Here is a 19925-nt window from a genome sequence, read left to right as displayed (position 1 = left end):
AACGCCCGCATCAACTCCTGCCAAAAGCGGGCTGTAAACTGGGCCCCCCTATCGGAGACGACTCTATCGGGAAGGCCATGCAGCCGGAACACCTGTTGGATGAACATGCGACTAGTGGCGCGAGCTGACGGTAAGCCGCGACAGGGGATGAAGTGCGCCATCTTGGTCAACATGTCCACCACCACAAACACTGTCGTGAAGCCGGAGGATGGGGGTAGATCCGTCAGAAAGTCCATGGACACAGCCCCCCAGGGTCTCTTGGGTGTTGGCAAGGGCTGCAGTAAACCAGGCGGGGCCCCTGTCGCTGACTTGGCCTGCCTGCAAGGAATGCAGGAGGTGACATAAGACTGGACATCGTGTCGGACTCGGGGCCACCAGAAGGTACGGGAGACCAGGTTCAGAGTCTTGAACAGGCCAAAATGCCCCGCAGCCGGGTTATCATGACACTGGCTGAGGACGAGTCCCCTGAGTGGCCCTCCTGGAACATAGAGCCGGTCACGATAATACAGGAGTCCATCCGCGACCGACCAAGGCGAATCTGGCCCCACCTCTTCCTTCCGCTGAGCCACCCACGCCTCCTGCTGCTGCGCCTCCCGGATCCGAGCCCGTATATCCACCGGCTCCCGCACCGCAGCAAAAGACTCGACGGGGATCACTGTCCTGGGCGGAAGCTTGTCTTCCGCTCGGGTGTATTCGGGCATTCTGGACAGAGCATCCGCTCTCTGGTTGTGCCCGCTTGGTATGTACCGCACCCGGAAGTCAAACCTCGCAAAGAAGAGGGACCACCGGATCTGGCGTTGATTCAAATTCCGAGCGGTCTGCAGGCTTTCCAGATTCTTGTGGTCCGTCCGGACCTCGATCTGATGCCGCGCCCCCTCCAGATGATGCCTCCAAGCCTCGAACGCCGCCTTGATGGCCAGCAGCTCCTTCTCCCAGATGGTATAGTTGCGCTCCGAGGGGTTCAATTTCCGAGAGTGATACGCGCAAGGGAAAAGGGTACCGCTGGGCGTCGTTGCCTGGAGTAACACGGCCCCAATGGCAATGTCGGAGGCGTCCGCCTCCACGACAAACGGCCGTTGCGGGTCGGGATGTTTCAAGATGGGCTCCTTCATGAAGGCGTCCTTCAAAGCCTGGAACGCCTGTTGTTCGGGGGCGTTCCACTGGAACCGAGTCTTCTTCTGCAGGAGCCGGGTGAGGGGGGCTGTCAAGGCAGCAAAGCCAGGGATGAATGTCCGATAGTAGTTGGCAAATCCAAGGAGTCGCTGAACGTCCTTCACGCGACGCGGGGGTTGCCAACTCTGCAACGACTCGACTTTACTCGGCTCCATGGCGATGCCCTCAGGAGAAATGCGGTGACCCAGGAAATCGATGGTCACCTGGTAGAACTGGCACTTCTCCAACTTGGCAAACAGCCGATGTTCCCGGAGGCGCTGCAGGACCTGACGGAGATGCTGATGATGCGCTTCACGCGACGGGGAGTAAATCAGGATGTCGTCCAGGTAAATCACGACAAACTGGTCCAACAGATCCCGAAAGATATCGTTCATAAAATGCTGAAACACAGCGGGGGCGTTGGTCAGGCCAAACGGCATCACCGTGTACTCGAAATGTCCATAGCGAGTACCAAACGCCGTCTTCCACTCATCACCCGGCCGAACCCTGACGAGGTTGTAAGCTCCACGCAGGTCCAGTTTCGTGAAGATCTTAGCCTCCCGGAGTCGGTCCAAGAGCTCGGGGATGAGGGGCAGCGGGTAGCGGTTACGCACCGTGATGGCGTTGAGTTTCCGGTAGTCACAGCAAAGCCGTAACTCGCCCGACTTCTTTTTGACGAAGAGCACGGGCGCAGACACTGGCGAGGACGAGGGCCGGATGAAACCACGAGCCAAATTCTTTGTCAGGAAGTCCCGCAATGCAGCCAACTCGGGCTCCGACATGGAGTACAAACGCCCCACTGGGAGAGGCGCATCAGGGACTAGATCAATGGAACAGTCATAGGGCCTGTGCGGGGGTAATTGGTCCGCCTCTGACTCGCTGAACACATCAGCAAAGTCGGACAGTTCGGGAGGCAAGGAAACCCCTGAGGAACCCTCCACCTGGCCGGCACAGATATGGCGGGTGTGGTCCACGCACTGCAAACTTGGGAAGGTGACCAAGTTCTGAGACCAATAGATCTGTGGATCATGCGCCCGGAGCCACGCCAGTCCCAAGACCACGGGGAAGTGCAGATCCGAAGTGACGTAAAACTGAATGGCCTCCACATGGGTACTGATGGCCATACACACGGGTTGCGTGGCGGCCGTAATAGGCCCGGACAGGAGCACTCGACCATCGATGGTCTCCACAAGCATGGGCGGATCCACTGGACACTGGGGAACAGCCCATTTGGCCACAAAGGCCGAATCCATAAAGTTAGTGGTAGCCCCAGAGTCAATTAAGGCATGGACCGGAATCCCCTCTGGCTTGCCAGGAAGGATCAGTCGTGCCTCCAGAATCAAATGCCGTGGAGGTTCACAGGCACCGTCGGAACGGCGTCGCTCGGCGTGGTCGTTGTGGGTCGCCCAATCTTTCACACCGTCTAGATCGGGCTCGGGCCGTTTCCCGATAGCAAAGCAGGGGACTTTCTCGGGGCAGGCTTGGTCACTGACGCCCGCTGACGCTTCTTCGGGCAAGAAGCAGCCAAATGTCCAGGGTCCCCACAGTAAAAACACAACCCCTCCGATCGTCGTCTGTCCATTTCCGTCACCGATAGACGGGACCTGGCGGCACCCAGCTCCATTGGCTCCTCCCTCTGGACTGGGGGCTCACGCACAACAGGGGCGGCAGGGGTCTGTGGGGTGGCACGGCGACTCTTACGCTGCTGCAGCCGGGCATCGATCCGCAGACAAAGATGGATCAGCCCATTCAGGTCTGAGGGAATGTCCACGCGGGCCAGCTCATCCAACATCTCCTCTGACAAGCCATCCTGAAAGGCATCCACGAGCGCAGCCTCATTCCAGGCGGAATCCTGGCTAAGCAGCCGGAAATCGCTGATATAGGCCTGTAGAGGGCGCTGACCCTGCCTCAAAGCTTTCAGGCGTCGGGTGGCAGTCTGCGCCTTAATCGGGTCCTCGTACATGAGGCGCATATGGTCACAAAACCCCCCAAAGTTATCCAACAAAGGGCTAGGCTGTGCCAACAGAGGCGTGCCCCAACGAGCTGCATCTCCCGACAGAAGGCTCAACATGAATCCCACCTTATCTCGGTCAGTGGGGAAATCAGCTGCTCTCACGCTGATATAAAGCTGGCATTGTCCCAGGAAGGCAGGAAACAGTTCTGGTTTACCAGCAAATTTATCCGGCATAGCTATCTGACATTTCCTCCTGGGTGGGGGTGCAGCATGTACCTGAGCTTGCAGTTGTGCCACCTGAGCTGCCAGCAAAGTGAGTTGCTGGGTGAGCTGGGCATTCTCGGCAAGAAGCTGCTCCATTGTAGTAATAAGGGGTGGGTGGCTGAAAGCAAACTGTTCTGAACCAGCCCTCCTCTGGCCTTGTAAAGGGAAACCCCTATTTAGAAAGAAGAGACTGGAGAGCGTCCAAGGCTAAAAGGCATCCGCCAAGATTTATTACGCAGTTAACAAAAACACTAGAGCTTGTCTTCTCAAGCGGAAAAGTTGCTTTCAGCAACCAGCCCCTCCCCAAACACTCCTTTTATAGAGAGCTCAGGGCGTGGTCTCCCTGTGCCTCCTCCCGAGGAGTCCCACATTCTTTCTTTGTTTGTTCCTGCTCGACTGCCTCCTGCGTCGGGCGTCCTTGAACAGGGCCAGCTGTGGGTCATCATCTTCCGCACTATCGGGCTCACGCAGCTGAGAAGAGGGCCCCGGCTGGGAACTCTGCCAAGCCTCCACGCCATCATCAACCGGTTCGTCTCCCACACGGTCCTCCTCCCCCTCATCTGAGTCATCCGACACATCTGAGCCGGCTGCCGAAACCACAGGCTGGCCCTGAGTCACAACAGCATCTTGCAGTGTGTGCCTCTCCATTCTTCCTCCAGACTCTGGGTCCTTGGTTTCCAAATGAGATGCAAAAGTTGCTCTCATCAGAAAAGAGGACTTTGGACCACTGAGCAACAGACCAGGTCTGTTTTTCTTTAGCCCAGGTAAGACGCTTCTGACGTTGTTTGTTGTTCAGGAGCGGCTTGAGAAGAGGAATACGACATTTGAAGCCCATGTCCAGGATCCGTCTGTGTGTGGTGGCTCTTGATGCACTGACTCCAGCCTCAGTCCACTCCTTGTGAAAGTCCCCAACACTTTTAAATGGCCTTTTCCTGACAATCCTCTCCAGGCTGCGGTCATCCCTGCTGCTTGTGCACCTTTTTCTTCCACACTTTTCCCTTCCACATAACTTTCTATTATTGTGCTTTGATACAGCACTTGGGGAACATCCAACTTCTTTTGCAATTACCTTTTGAGGCTTTCCCTCCTTATGGAGGGTGTCAATGATGGTTTTCTGCACAACTGTCAGGTCAGCAGTCTTCCCCATGATTGTGATTCCTACTGAACCAGACTGAGAGACCATTTAAAGGCTCAGGAAGCCTTTGCAGGTGTTATGGCTTAATTAGCTGATTAGAGTGGGACACTTTGAGCGTAGAATATTGCACCTTTTCACAATATTCTAATTTTCTGAGATTGTGGATTTGGGGTTTTCATGAGCTGTACGCCATAATCATCACAATTATGACAAATCACGGCTTGAACTATCTTGCTTTGCATGTAATGAGTCTATCTCATATATTAGTTTCCCCTTTTAAGTTGCATTCCTGAAATAAATGAACTTTTGCACATATTCTAATTTTTCGAGTTTCACCTGTATTTATATATATTTACCCAGACAATGTGCTGTTTGCCAAATATTGAATGTTATTGGGGGAAACCCCAACCCTCATCCCAACCTTCCCTGTACCCCAAACCTAAACCCTAACCTTTTATCCCCCTCCCCAACCCTATAAAAAGTAATAAAATCTTTTCAAAAAACAGTTCATTGCACTGAAGTATTTAAGTCTTTTTCATCATACAGGCCATCCCAACGCTTCTATATTTCTCATATCTTAAAAAAAGAAAAAGAAAAGAAAATGAAATAAGAAGATAGTGTACTACTTAAAATACATATCCCTCTTAGATTAATGTACATTTGTATCCAGAATTTTTTCTTCTTTTTAACCATATTCAAACATATGTTTAATCTTTAAGTGTTCCATGTAATAAATCCAATTATCTAATCTTTTAGATCTAATCAAAACATTTTTATCTATTCAGTTTTCCCAAAATCAATTTCACTTAAGTATCTAAAACATTTCCTTTATATGAACCATCCCAACATTTTTATATTTCTCATGTCAAAAAACAAAACACGAAGGGAAAAAGAAAGAAGAAATACTATATTACTTGGGCTCATCCCTCTTAAACTAAAATTCATTTATATCCAGAATCTTTCTATTTCTTTAACCATATTCAAACAGATGTTTAATTTTCAAATATTCCCTCTGATAGATCCCATCATCTAATTTCTTCATTCTCACTTAAGACTTTTTTTTTTTGCCAAACATCTTTCCTGATCAATATGTTTCTCTGAATCAAAAAGTCTTCCCATAGTCTTATGGATGTTGTTGTAGGTACAAAGGGCAAATCAGGTGAGATGTTTTTATAGGAAGGTTTCACCCCTTCGTATTCATTGAAAAATTTTCCTTTCTCTCTTAATTTCTCTTATCATTTTTTGTCTCTTAAGTTCTGTAACCCATTTTGTCAAATCTTTTTTCTTGTTCTCAGACTTATTTTGTTATCTTAGAGTATAATTTATCTTTTCCATGTCCATTATTTCGTGTAAGTGTTTTTTCCACCTGGGTTGAGTCATACTTCCTTCTGTTGTTAGGTTCCATCTTTAAATCTCTCTCCTCTGGTTCATCAGTTGTCTGTTTTATCTGCTCACACTCTATTTTTATTTTCTGAGAGGGTTTTTTTGTAAAGTTAAATTGGAGATGTATTCATTTATATTTTCAAGGTTATTTTTAATTTCCTTGTGGTTTGAGATCATTGTTGTTTGAATTAGTTGCAACATAGCATACATCTCCTCCTGGAAAGTATTTGTTTTTTATTGGTATATTCTTTCTGCAGGTCTCTGGTTTTCCATGGTAGCCAAAAATCAGGGTTTTTCTTTCTCTGCAGACAGCTTTAAAGTCACAGTTCAATAAGAGTTTATAATACAGAAAGGTCATTATTTTTTCTTCTTCTAAAGTTTACAATTCTCACTTAGTAGGTAGCCCAAAATGTTTTAATTTTTTTTTTGTCACAGCTGTTCTCTGTTTTTAAGACATTGGTCACCACCAAGAAGTTATCTTTTCCTGGGCTATATTGAAGCAACTGCAATATTTTCATCCACCACTAGATGTCAGCACTAGTTTTTCCAGTTTTCAAAATAGTTGTTTTCTTTTATTTTCATGCTATAAAAGGGAAATCTTAACACATTCCACCAATTTCAAACTTATCCAGATTTAGGTCTTATATTCATTTCATTTTAATGTATTTCTGTCCCCACTTAAAGGTCTAATTCGCTTCTTCCGTCTGTAGAAGGGTGGGGCAAAGATCCCCCTCCTTCTCACTTTCGGAGGCTTTTTGCTTCTTGGGGTTTTTTGCCCCAGGAAATCAATTATCAAGTAGAAAAGAGAAAATCACTGTTCTTACCCAGTTCCAAGCATGTTGTTTACAATCAGCTTAAAATAGTGCTTTTGGGCTTCGGCTACTTGTAGTTTGGGCTAGACTCTGAAGTTAAGCTAGCCTTTCTCCTCAGTGGGACTTCCCTCCTTCCTTACTGCATCTACAGGGCGACTTCAGTCCCATTTAGGGTCCCCTAACACAGGTCCCCAACCTTTTGGGCACCAGGGACCGGTTCTGTGGAAAGAGGTTTTTCCGCAGACGAGAAGTTGTGTGGTTTTGTGTGCTGCCTGCATCTTGCGGATGGGGCTTTGCTTGTTTGTGTGGACCAGTTGCTGGCATGCTGTGGCCCAGTACTGGTCCACAGACTGGGGGTTGGGGACCCCTCGGCTGTAGGATGCGGAGCCCTGCGATCCCTAGGCTGCTATGCTACTGCACAAAACCAGAAGCCCAGTTGCATAACTTCTTATATGTAAGCAACAAAGGTTATTGTAGAATTTTTGTCCTTTGTAAATTCTTGCTTTCTCCCTATCGGTCTCCCCACCAAACAAGGAAGTGTTATGTGGGTGATTTGGTTGGGTGAGGATGATGTGTAGATATATAAAAGGATAGTAAAGAACCATTTACTTAAAAAAAGAAAAATCAGGATTACAGCTCTCAAAAGTCAAGAACATAGTTTTTCTAAAAGTTCTAACATTTAATGGTTTTGAAATAGGTAGCATCTCATAGTGTTAATATTAATGTGAATGTCAATGGAGATTCTCAAGGTCATGGTTGTCCCAAAGGTGCTTTCTTTCAAAAGGCAACTGGCCTTTCTTGTTTTGCTAGAAGATGTTTCACTTCTCATCCAAGAAGCTTCTTCAGTTCTGACTGGTGGCGAATGGAAGGATTTATATTCCTTGCAGTCATGTGGTTATTAGCCCTATTTCTGAAATTTGTTGAAGTCCTGTAGTCTGCATTTTTTTTTCTTTTTCTGGAAATCCTTTCATACTCCTGCACTCCTGCATTAATGTGAATGGCTTTTGAAAAACTAATTTCAAGCAAAGTAAGAATATATGAACTTAATACCTTTACTTCAGAAGTGCTACCAATTTCTAATTTTTTTTCTAATAGGTTTTAAGGGTGTGGGACCCAAGAACCTGTGCAAAACTTATGAAACTCAAGGGACACACGGACAATGTTAAAGCTTTGCTACTGAACAGAGATGGTACACAGGTGTGTTTTTAATATACTTCCATAAGTTTTTTGGCTGCCATGTTGTAATATTTTCTCCATCTAATTAGGGCTACTTCAGTAACATAGTTCCAGTTTCTTAAATAAAAATTACATTTCAATATGCCATATATCAGTGATGGCGAACCTTGTAGAGACCGAGTGCCCAAACTGCAACCCAAAACCCACTTATGTATCGCTGGGCATGGCCCATTGGGTGGGCAAGGCTGTGGTGGTCACGGCAGATTGGGTGGCCATGGGCATGGCCACATCGATGTTGCTCATGGGGAGGAATGCTTGTGGGGGCTGGGCAGGCTTGGGGAAGATCCAGGGGGTTTCTGGTGGGTGGGGCGGTGGGCAGGAGGCTCATCTTCCATGGTGAGGGGCAAGGCAAGGTGAGGGAGAGGCTAGGGCAGCTGCTGCCTAACACTGTCGGCCCCCGCACACAGCTCAGCGAGCGCATGGGGGCTGACAGTGTCCGTCAGCAGCCACAGCCTTCTGGCCTCTTGACCGGCACACTCTGGGTCTCCGTAGCCCACTGCAAATACCGGGCCAGCCCTCCAGCATCAGGTGGAGTAGGGGAGGGGGGAGGCGCGTGATGCAGACCTACTCCATCCCATCTGTTTTTGCTTGCGGTTGGAGAGCAGGTCGCTCCTGGTCATCTCCTTGGCCCCCTCGCAGATCTTGCCCTTGGCCCGCACGTGGAGCCTGTTCCCATCGCACACCCAACGCATCTTAGCCCTGCCTCAGGCCACCGCCAGCAGCTCGTGCAGGTCCATTAGGCTGCCGCCGCCACCCACACCACCTGGCCCACCCAGCACAAAGGAGGCGAAACAGCCGGCTAGCAAGCTCAAGTAGAGATGGTAGAGCATGCCCACGGCCAGCAAGCCAAAGGCCACCCCATGCAGAAAAAGCCTGATCCCCATCAGCGCCATGGCCCCCCAGTCCCAGCTAGGATTGCATGTCTCCCCCATTTCTCTGCTGGGCCTAGGTGGCCATGACGCCAATGGGGATCCAGCTTTTCCCGCTTGGGGTGGCCTTTTGCCTGCTGGCCCTGGGCGTGCTCTGCCACCTGTACGTGGGGCTTCCTAGCCGACCGCTTCGCTTCGTTCGTGCTGGGCGGGCCTGCAGCTCTGGGCGGCAGCCTAGTGGACCTGCACAACATGGCTGATGCTGCTGGCCGTGGCCATTTGCCACCTTGCATGTCACACCCAATGCCGCTGCCATGAGGCCGTGGAACTAGCCGGGCGGAGGTAAGGAACCGGTATACTGGTTTTTTACCACCACCCGGGTTGTCCCACGGCCTCATGGCAGCGACATTGGGCAGGAGGCGGCAAACGGCCTGTTTCGGTGTGACCCGGCTTTTTGCCGCCTCGGGTATTGTGCCCAATGCCACTGCAGTGTGGCTCGGCCAAAAGTGGCCGTGGAACAAGTGGGGCAGATTCCCCCATCACCTGCTCATTCAACTACAGCTTTGGCGGCTCTGTAGGCAGAGCTGCGAAGTTCTCTTCTCTGACAGAGAAGAGAACTTTGCAACTCTGCCTACAGAGCCATGAAAGCAGCAGGTGGAGCGCCGGAGGCTCAGGGAGGGACGATGCTGAAGTGGGCGGTCGGGCCATTGGCAAGAGCAACGCAGTTGCGCGGAAAGCGGCCTCAGAACAAGTGGGGCAGGTAAGGAAAGAAATCCTTGCTCCCCGCAGAAATTGCCTTTCTTTCCTTACCTGACTCCCAGCCCCGTGCTGCTTCTCCTTTGCAATCCGCCGCCGCTGCATGCAAGGAAACAAAGGGTTTTTTGGGGGGGAAAAAGGTCAATCAATTCCAACTTTGCGATCTTTCACGAGAATTTGGAATTGATTGATTGACCTTTTTCCCCCCCAAAAAAACCTTCCTTTTTTTCCTTGCACGCGGCGGTGGCAGAACGCAAAGGAGAAATGGCATGGGGCTGGGAGTCAGGTAAGGAAAGAAAGGCAATTTCTGAGGGGGTTGAAAAGGATTTCGTTCCTTACCTGCCCCACCTATTCTGAGGCCGCTTTCCGCTCAACTGCGTTGCTCTTGCCAATGGCCCGACCGCCCACTTCAGCTCCCTCCCTCCCTGAGTCCTCGGTGCTCCACCTGCTGCTTTGGTCGGCCTGCTGGCCCCCACCTCAACACCCTGCCCACCGCCGCCCAGCACGGCCGCCCCGGGGCTGCAGGGGCTGGCCTGGCACAGGAAGGGCATACGCCCCACCATCCTGCCACCATGCAGGGTAAGGTTGCTGCGCCTGCCTCCGCCTAGAAGCCCTCGCCTCCCCCAAGTGGTTTTTTTTTACTAACCTGCCTTTCAGCTGCATTCCGTTTCTCTGTTTGCTTCTCAGCCTTTGCCGCGTGTTTGTGGGACTATCGGTTAAAAAAAAAGTTCCATCAGACTTTCTAACTTCTTGTGATCTCGTGAGAAGTTAGAAAGTCTGATGAAACTACTTTTTTAACCAATAGTCCCACCAACACGCGGCAAAGGCTGAGAAGCCAACGGAGAAATGAAATGCAGCTGAAAGGCAAGTTGGAAAAAAAACACTTGGGGGAGGCAAGGGCATCTGGGCAGGAGCGAGCTGGGCAACCTTACCCTGCGCGGCTTTGGCAGGTGTCTGGTAGCGGGAGGGAAGCAACTGGTCTACCACCATGCTAGTGCCGCCACGTTGCTTCTCCACCCCATGCACAGGCCCCGCCCCACCCCCCCGCACAGAATACCCTTCTACTGCTGCCCCACCCCCTGCACAGAGCGCCACCATGGCCCTAGGAAGACCACACCTGGAATACTGCAACCAATTTCGTTCACCATGGTACAAAAAAGATGTTGAGACTTTGGAAAAAATTCAGAGAAGAGCAACTAAAATGATCAAAGACCTGGAGACTAAAACATATGAACACCATGCTACCGCCCCCCCCACCCACCCCCGCACAGAGCGCCCTGTTCCTGCCACTCACCCCCACCCCCACGGGGCACCTTCTTTGCAGCTCCGATGTTTCACTTCCTCCACCGCTGTATGGGACTAAAAATTTATTTATTTTATTTTATTTATTTTATTTCCATTTATATCCCGCCCTTCTCCGAAGACTCAGGGCGGCTTACAAGCTTAGCAGTAGCCTTCATTCTATGTATATGCCTGCTTATTAGGGCTTTCACACACACCCCCAAGCGGCATTATTACAAAGTCAGCTTAATTGCCCCCAACAATCTGGGTCCTCATTTTACCTACCTCGGAAGGATGGAAGGCTGAGTCAACCTTGAGCCTGGTGGGATGCGAACCTGCACTAATTGCAGGCAGCTGGTGTTACTTAAGGAGGCATTAGCCCACTGCTCCACCAAGGCTCCACCAAGGCTCAAATAAAAATCAATCTATCAATTCCAACTTTGCAACATCTTTTTTCCCCTGCGAGAAGTTGAAATTGATTGATTGAACTTTTTTTTTGCCACACGGCGGCAGAGAATGAAAGCAAAAAGCTTTTATAAAACCCAGCTTAAAAAGCCACTTGCTCAGGGAGATTTTGATGCAGGTTGCTCATGGGTTGAAACTAAACATTAAGAAAACCAAGATCATGGCATCCGACCGTCTCAATTCCTGGCAAATAGATGGGGAAGAAGTGGAGGTAGTGACAGATTTTATTTTCCTGGGCTCCAAGATCACCGCAGACAAGAACTGCAGCCAAGAAATTAAAAGACACTTGCTCCCGGGGAGGAAAGCTATGGCAAATCTAGACAGCACACTAAAAAGCAGAGACATCACCATGCCAACAAAAGTGCGTATAGTCAAGGCTATGGTCTTCCCAGTTGCAATGTATGGCTGTGAAAGTTGGACCGTAAGAAAGGCTGAGTGCCAAAGAATTGAAGCCTTTGAACTATGGTGCTGGAGAAGACTCCTGCGAGTCCCTTGGACTGCAAGGCGATCAAACTGGTCAGTCCTAGAGGAGATCAACCCTGACTGCTCTTTAGAAGGCCAGATCCTGAAGTTGAAACTCAAATACTTTGGCCACCTAATGAGAATGAAGGACACACTGGAGAAGAGCCTAATGGTGGGAAAGGTTGAGGACAAGAGAAGAAGGGGATGACAGAGAATGAGATGGCTGGATGGAGTCACTGAAGCATTAGGCGTGAGCCTAAATGGACTCCAGAAGATGGTAGAGGACAGGAAGGCCTGGAGGAATGTTGTCCATGGGGTCGTGATGGGTCGGACACGACTTCACAACTAACAACAAGCTCATGGACGGGACTGAAGGCCTAGGAGTGGGGCGGTGGCGCATGTGCCCACAGAGAGGGCTTTGTGTGCCGCCTGTGGCATGTGTGCCATAGGTTCGCCACCATGGCCATATATCTTAAATCTTACTTTGAATTTCCTGAATTGAATTTAGTATTTAACACTTGCAGCATGCATGTAAGTATTTTTTTTACAGAAGCAATAAACAGAAGTGGCACATCAAGTGTCAAGCATGTGTGCGTCAAGCATGAATGAGTATTTTCATTTGAATGACAAACGTGATATACTAAATGTAGCTTTTAACCATTTAGTTCAGTGTTTCTCAACCTTGGCAGCTTTAAGATGTGTGAACATCAACTTGCAGAATTCTCCTATGCTGACTGGAGAATTCTGGGAGTTGAAATCCACACATCTTAAAGTTGCCAAGATTGAGAAACAGTTGAAATACCAGCAAACACTGCTGTTGCATTCTTTTAGTCAAAAGATTGTTTTTGTCAGTGGCTTTGTGTTTATAATTGGGTCCTGTAACATTTTTAAACTCTCATTATAGTGTCTTTCTGGCAGTTCTGATGGAACTATCCGACTCTGGTCACTTGGTCAGCAGAGATGTATAGCTACATACAGAGTCCATGATGAAGGTGTATGGGCACTTCAGGTCAATGAAGCCTTCACTCATGTTTATTCAGGTGGAAGAGACAAAAAGATATATTGTACAGATTTACGAAACCCTGATATCCGTGTGCTTATTTGTGAAGAAAAGGCACCAGTTCTTAAGGTAGTATTTTTAAAAATCTTGTTGAAGCTTAGGGAATTGGCTATTGTTTCATTCATTGGCATGCTTTTGCCTGTCCTGATGATTGCTGGAGAAATGCATAATATAATTTTACCCTCCTCACTGTTGTATCTAGGTTGTATACGTATTCACTTATATGTGGCCTTTCTATTAATGAAGCAAATCCCCCAAATTTTAAAGGATTACCAGTACAGACAAGTGACTGTTCTCCCTTTGATGCTGGAAATATGTGACATCTGTTGATTTTTCCTTCTTGCCACATAAGTCCCTTCTTCAGGATCTTCCATGTTTTTAATATAATACATCTTGGATCTCTCGCAGCAGAGAGAATAAAACGTTTTGTAGCATTTGACTGAGTTTAGAAGATAACGGTTAGGACAGATTCATAGAGTAATCAGATGAAAGAAATCTAGGGAATAACTCGGGCTTTAGGCTGTGAAGAAAGGTCCTGCAAGAAGGTAATGACAAATTATGTCCATATTCTTGCTGCAAATACTACATTGATATGCCCAAGTAGGCAGAATAAGTCAGGTTCAGCTTGGATAATCTTTACGTTTTAGCATATTCTTTTCCTGTGGTACATAAGGAGGAAAAATTTCCTGTGAAAAGAACATAAAGCTAAGTCCCAGGCTTCTCTGTCTTCTGAAGAAGGAGGTCTAAATCTGCATTGGATTTTTTGTGCATCCTATCTGAAGGAAATGCTCTTGATAAGTGTTCCATTCTAAGATTTTGATTTTTCTTTCTCATTTAGATGGAACTTGATCGATCGGCTGATCCTCCTCCAGCACTGTGGGTTGCAACGACAAAGTCTTCTGTGAATAAATGGGTATGAAGTGCATTTTGCATTAATGTTTTATATCTTTTTAAAATTTACTTCTTGATTTGTCACACAGTCCTATGGCAGAATGCTTTTTGAATAGTCATAGGTGCTCAGGAAAAAATATTAGTGAGTTAGGATTGATAATAATTGGTTTCCTTTTCATAGGATTTATTTCATAGGGTTTATTTAAGAGTCTGATTGGCCTGTAAGTCCCGGGTAAATTAAATTCCTTGTAGAAATGGAAAAATATAGAGATATATCCTCATACTGGATAATTTACTTAAAGGAGATTCCCCTGGTCTATTTCACCCCATTTTCTTTTTTAGACTTTGAAAGGAATTCAGAACTTTAGAGTATCAGGTGATTATGACAATGACTGTTCCAACCCTATCACACCCCTGTGTACACAACCAGATCAAGTTATCAAAGGTGAGACAATTAACTGGAACTTTTTTCAAACTGTTCATTTAGAGCTGGCAGTGATATAAATAAATCATATATGATCTAAAATTAGTTTGTGTATCATTTGGGGCATTGTGATGTCCTGTGTCCTTAGTTATGTAAAATCATGATTGGGTGTAGAGGAGTATGGAGATGGCCTTGAGGAAGGAATTCAACAGCTGTTAAGTAAACATTCTAAGCCCCAGAAGGGAAGGAGTAAGAAAGTACCTCAAGATTGCCCCAACTTGACTCTTTGGTATAAGGGAGGGAGAGAGAATCTCAGGCTTTCAAGAGTCTTTTATTATACTCAACAGCAATAAAGAGGAGTTCCAGTAGTCTGTGTGGAATCTGTTTTCTAACCTGGCCTGTCTTAACGGGTTCACAATGAGACTAAATAAAGAAAAAATAGATACCGTAGTTGGCAAAATAAAGATTCTCCATTCCAGAGCTCTTTGAGATAATGACTAGCAAGCTTTTGGCCACATTTTTTATAATGACTAAATAAAAATATATTTTATTTTCCTTTTTAAATGGAAAGACTTGGGAATCTTAACTCTATTGTTGTTGTTAGTTGCGAAGTCGTGTCCGACCCATCGCGACCCCATGGACAATGTTCCTCCAGGCCTTCCTGTCCTCTACCATCTTCTGGAGTCCATTTAAGCTCACGCCTACTGCTTCAGTGTTTCCATCCAGCCACCTCATTCTCTGTCGTCCCCTTCTTCTATTGCCCTCAACCTTTCCCAGCATTAGGCTGTTCTCCAGTGAGTCCTTCCTTCTCATTAAGTGGCCAAAGTACAGGTGAAACTCGAAAAATTAGAATATCGTGCAAAAGTTCATTTATTTCAGTAATGCAACTTAAAAGGGGAAACTAATATATGAGATAGACTCATTACATGCAAAGCAAGATAGTTCAAGCCGTGATTTGTCATAATTGTGATGATTATGGCGTGCAGCTCATGAAAACCCCAAATCCACAATCTCAGAAAATTAGAATATTACATGCAATCAATAAAACAAGGAGTGTACATTTTTTTTTTTTTTGGCCCAAGATGGCGACGGCCGCAACCTAAGCTTCGGGCGCTCTTCGAGGGCTCCAAGGAATTAGCTTAGGGAGGCCCACGGTATGTTCAGGCGACTCTGGGGGTGGGGGATTTAATAAACAGCTGCTGGGCGCTATTCTTTGTGGCGCTGAGCCCCCCCCCTCCAAACTAGCGGCGCTGGAGAACTACCGCCTGCCGACCTGTCGAGCTCCATTATGGCGCCGAACGCTGTTGCAGCGCCGTGAAGCCCGGGACGCCTTGCCTGATTTCTTTCTTCTGCCGGCTTGCCGAGGCGACTTTGGGGATTGGGAGGATTCTGGAACAGCTGCTGGGCGCTTCTCTTTGTGGCGCTGAGCCCCCCTCCCCTCCGAACTGTCAGCTTGCTGATCTGAACTGGCGGCGCTCGAGAACTGCCTGCCTGCCGATCTGCCGAGCTTCGCTATGGCGCTGAGCACTGCGACAGCGATGTGAAGTCCGGGATGCCTTGCCTTGCTTCCTTCTTTTGCCGGCTTGCCGAGGCGACTTTGGGGATTGGGGGGATTTTAAAACAGCTGCTGGGCGCTGCTTTTTGTGGCACTGAGCCCCCCCCCCTCCGAACTAGCGGCTTGCTGATTTGAACTAGCGGCGTTTGAGAATCTGCCCGCCTGCCGACCTGCTGCTCTCCGCTATGGCGCCGAGAAGTCCGGGACGCCTTGCCCTGCCTTCCCTCTTCTGCCTGCTCGCCGTGAATACCCTCTGCTTGTCGGAGGGGCAGCGGCGACGATCCCACCGGTCAGAGATCTTTTTACGATCATCAGCTGGCTGGCGCCGTTTTTGGCGGCGCGGAGCCTTTTTCTCCTCCCGGATGGTGGCTGCAGACGGTGGGCCTGGACATCGGCCTCGGCGGACATGTTGGCGAATTCCCGGACTTAATACATCTGCTGGGATTGCCTCTCTCCGCCGTTGGAAGATTGCCTGGACTGGCGGACGGGCGTTTGGGAAAGAATGCTTCTGTTCTTCCCCCCCCCCCCCGGACTGGTGGCGCTGGCCGGAGATGCGAGGATCGACAGAGGCCTGGCCTGCCTGCTCTTACTTTCCCTGTTGACAGGCAGGCATTTGGCTAGCTCCATGCCTGATGGGAATTAAGATCCCTCCTATTGATAGTCCAGTGTGGCCGGGACCGGACCGTGGTGGGAGGACGGTTTTGGACTGGTCAGCGACCACCTCACTGGTGTGAGAGACCAGTTGGGGTGGCCCTGGCTCAGGATTCCCTTTTCTCTCTCTGCTCCTGATTGGACTCCTCAGCCGGAGTGAGAGGACGACTGAGGTTGTCCCTTGGATTTCCATCTCAGGTGAGAGCTGAGATGGCTTTGCAGACTAGGAGATATGCCTACTGGACTTTTTTACCATCTATACACCATCATTGAGCGTTCCTTTGGACATATTCATAACATCTGCCCTAAAAGACTATCCCAGCGCAGTATGATTTATCATTACTCCGGAGCGGACTTGTATGCCCTTAGGGCAGTTCCTGCCTCATGGGCGCGACCTGTCGCCTGTTTCCATACTCCCCTTAATGACGATCCCAAGCTTTGGGATTCCGAGAGGTGGCTGGGCTTAGATAGGGGCCTCGAGTCAAGACATGCTAAGAGGCCCCTGATAAAATTTTTAGCCGGTTATTTTAAGAGGTTAGGGAGGGGGAGGGAGGGGGGGGGTAGGGAGGGAATCTTTAACCGGCACTCAGTCTGGTCCTGTTAGAGGTCCTGACGGGACGGGGTCGGGGGAGGTGGCTGCTGGTTCTGGGAATGTGGGGGTGGGGCTTCAAATCCCCACGGCGATAGGGAATGGCAGCAGGTGTTTGCGCGGACGGCCATATCAACATCTGGGATCGCGCCCCCGCTATCTCCGAGCGGTGGCGCGCTCCGACCCTCCGGTTAGCACCCTCTTACCCGGGGATGAGGGTGATCAGGCCCCTGAGCTCAGGTTGGTCTATTTTAACGCTAGATCCGTAGTTAACAAAGCTCCCCTCATCCATGATCTGATCGAGGAGGAATGTGCGGATCTAGCGTGCATCACGGAAACTTGGTTGGGTTCGGAGGGAGGGGTGCCTCTCACCGAGTTATGCCCGCCAGGTTTCCGGGTGCTGCACCAGCCACGGGCTCAGGGCAGGGGTGGTGGGGTGGCAGTGGTTATTCGGGAGACTTTGTGTCCCCGGGAGGCCACCATTGTCCAGATGGCCGGGAGTGAATCCCTCCTCTTGAGATGTGGTCCTCGGGTTCAGTTGGGCTTGTTGCTCACATACCTGGCGCCCAGCTGTGTGGCAACAGCCCTGCCTGAGCTGCTCGACACCCTCTCAGGGTTGGCGGTGGAGTTCCCCAGGCTTATAGTCCTGGGTGACTTCAACCTGCCATCACTGGGGGGGTCGTCGGAGTTAGCTCGGGAGTTCATGGCTTCCATGACAGCCATGGGCCTGACCCAGGTTATTGAGGGCCCTACTCACGAGGGGGATCATACTCTCGACCTGGTGTTCCTGTCTGGACAGTGGTTGGATGATCTGGGAGGGGGTTCTCCGTCCATTACCCCTCTGTCATGGTCAGATCATCATCTCCTGAGGCTGGTTTTCCGTCATGCCATCCCCCGCCGCTGGGCGGCGGAACCGACCAGGTGGTTCCGCCCCAGGCGCCTAATGGACCCGGACCGGTTCCAGAGGGCGCTTGGGCCGATACCTATCACCCTTACCCACAGCCCAGTCGATGCTCTGGTGGAGGCCTGGGAAACGGCTGCCACCAGGGCACTCGACTGCGTTGTACCCATGCGACCTCTGACTCGGCGCAGATCCCGCTGGGCCCCATGGTTCTCTGTGGAGCTCCGGGAGATGAAGCGTCGGAGACGAGGTCTAGAGAGCGGTTGGAGGTCCAGCCGATCCGAATCCGACCGATTGCAGTTAAGAACCTTTATAAGGTCTTATCTTGCGGCGATAAGGACGGCGAAGTCTAACTACTTTGCCGCCCTTATCGCGTCCGCAGATAATCGCCCGGCCGCCCTGTTTAGGGTGACTCGCTCCCTCCTTAACCAGGAGGTGAGAGAGGATCCCTTGCAGGGACGAGCCGAGGAGTTTAGTCATCATCTGGCGGACAAAATCGCTCGGATCCGGACCGGCCTGGACTCTGACTGGGCAGAGTCTGATGTGGAGGAATCAGGCGGTCTTGAGCATGTTATCTGGACTGAGTTCGACCCTGTTTCCCCTGATGATGTGGACAGGATCATGGGGAGACTGAGCTCCACCACCTGTTTGTTGGATCCGTGCCCCTCCTGGCTAGCTTATGCGGCTCGGGAGGGAACACGAGGCTGGTTCCATGCAGTAATAACTGCTTCTCTGAAGGAGGGTGTCTTCCCTGCCGCCTTGAAGGAGGCGGTGGTGAGACCCCTTCTCAAGAAGCCTGCTTTGGACCCGGCTGCTTTAGACAACTACCGTCCAGTCTCCAACCTTCGCTTTCTGGCGAAGGTTGTTGAGAGTGTGGTGGCGCATCAGCTCCCTCTGTTCCTGGAGGAAACTGATTATCTGGACCCGTACCAATCGGGCTTCAGGCCCGGACACAGCACGGAGACGGCATTGGTCGCGCTGGTGAATGATCTCTGGAGGGCTAGGGACAGGGGTTGCTCCTCTGTCCTGGTCCTATTAGATCTCTCAGCGGCTTTCGATACCATCGACCATGGTATCCTGTTGCGGCGTCTCAGGGGGTTGGGAGTGGGAGGCACCGTTCTACGGTGGTTCTCCTCCTACCTCCAGGGCCGCTCGCAGTCGGTGTTGACAGGAGGGCAGAGATCCGCCCCGAGGTCTCTCATTTGTGGAGTTCCTCAGGGGTCGGTTCTCTCGCCTCTCCTGTTCAACATCTTCATGAAGCCGCTGGGCGAGATCATTCGTGGTTTTGGGGTGGGGTATCACCAGTACGCTGATGATACCCAACTTTTTCTTTCCACCCCGAACCAACCCAGTGATGCCCTCTCCGTGATGTCCCGTTGCCTGGAGGCGGTTCAGGTCTGGATGGGGAGAAACAGGCTTCGTCTCAATCCCGCCAAGACTGAGTGGCTGTGCATATCGGCGTCTCGGGTTAACCAAGTTATTCCACCTCTAACGATGGGGGGTGAGGTGTTACCCCCCGTTGATAGGGCTCGCAACTTGGGCGTCCTCCTGGATTCACGGCTCAATTTTGAAGATCACATAGGAGCCGTGACCAGGGGGGCTTTTGCACAGGTTCGCCTGGTGCGCCAGTTGCGTCCCTATCTGGACCAAGACGCCCTACGCACAGTCACTCATGCGCTTGTGACCTCCCGTTTGGACTACTGTAACGCTCTCTACATGGGGCTGCCCTTGAAGACCACTCGGAGGCTTCAACTGGTGCAGAATGCGGCCGCGCGAGTTGTAATGGGGGTTTCCCGATACTCCCATGTAACACCTCTACTCCGCGAGCTGCATTGGCTTCCGGTTGCCCTCCGGGTGAAATTCAAGGTGCTGGTTATCACCTATAAAGCCCTACATGGCCTGGGTCCGGGTTATTTGAGGGAACACCTGCTGCCAGCATCAAACGCCCTTCGCCCAGTGCGCTCCCACAGGGAGGGTCTGCTCAGGGTTCCGCCGGTGAGAGATTGCCGGCGGGTGACACCCAGGGATAGGGCCTTCTCAGTGGGAGCGCCTGCCCTCTGGAACCAGCTGCCGGTGGAGCTGAGG

At 50.2% G+C, this 19925-nt stretch overlaps 1 protein-coding gene across 1 annotated transcript in view; it reads left to right on the top strand.

Moving 5' to 3' along the window:
- The window catches only part of LOC308676658 (WD repeat-containing protein 48-like), a 62713-nt gene that overhangs the window by 28380 nt on the left and 14408 nt on the right, over positions 1–19925 (top strand). Inside the window, exons 7-10 of the mRNA XM_081342644.1 lie at positions 7796–7897; positions 12674–12898; positions 13668–13742; positions 14063–14165. Of these exons, the coding sequence (XP_081198770.1) occupies positions 7796–7897; positions 12674–12898; positions 13668–13742; positions 14063–14165 (505 nt within the window). The remainder of the gene's footprint in view (positions 1–7795; positions 7898–12673; positions 12899–13667; positions 13743–14062; positions 14166–19925) is intronic.

This window comes from Vipera berus (assembly GCF_964194415.1).
Source record: "Vipera berus genome assembly, chromosome: W".
In the NCBI taxonomy this organism is placed as follows: domain Eukaryota; kingdom Metazoa; phylum Chordata; class Lepidosauria; order Squamata; family Viperidae; genus Vipera; species Vipera berus.
This window is presented reverse-complemented; position numbering and strand designations above follow the sequence as displayed.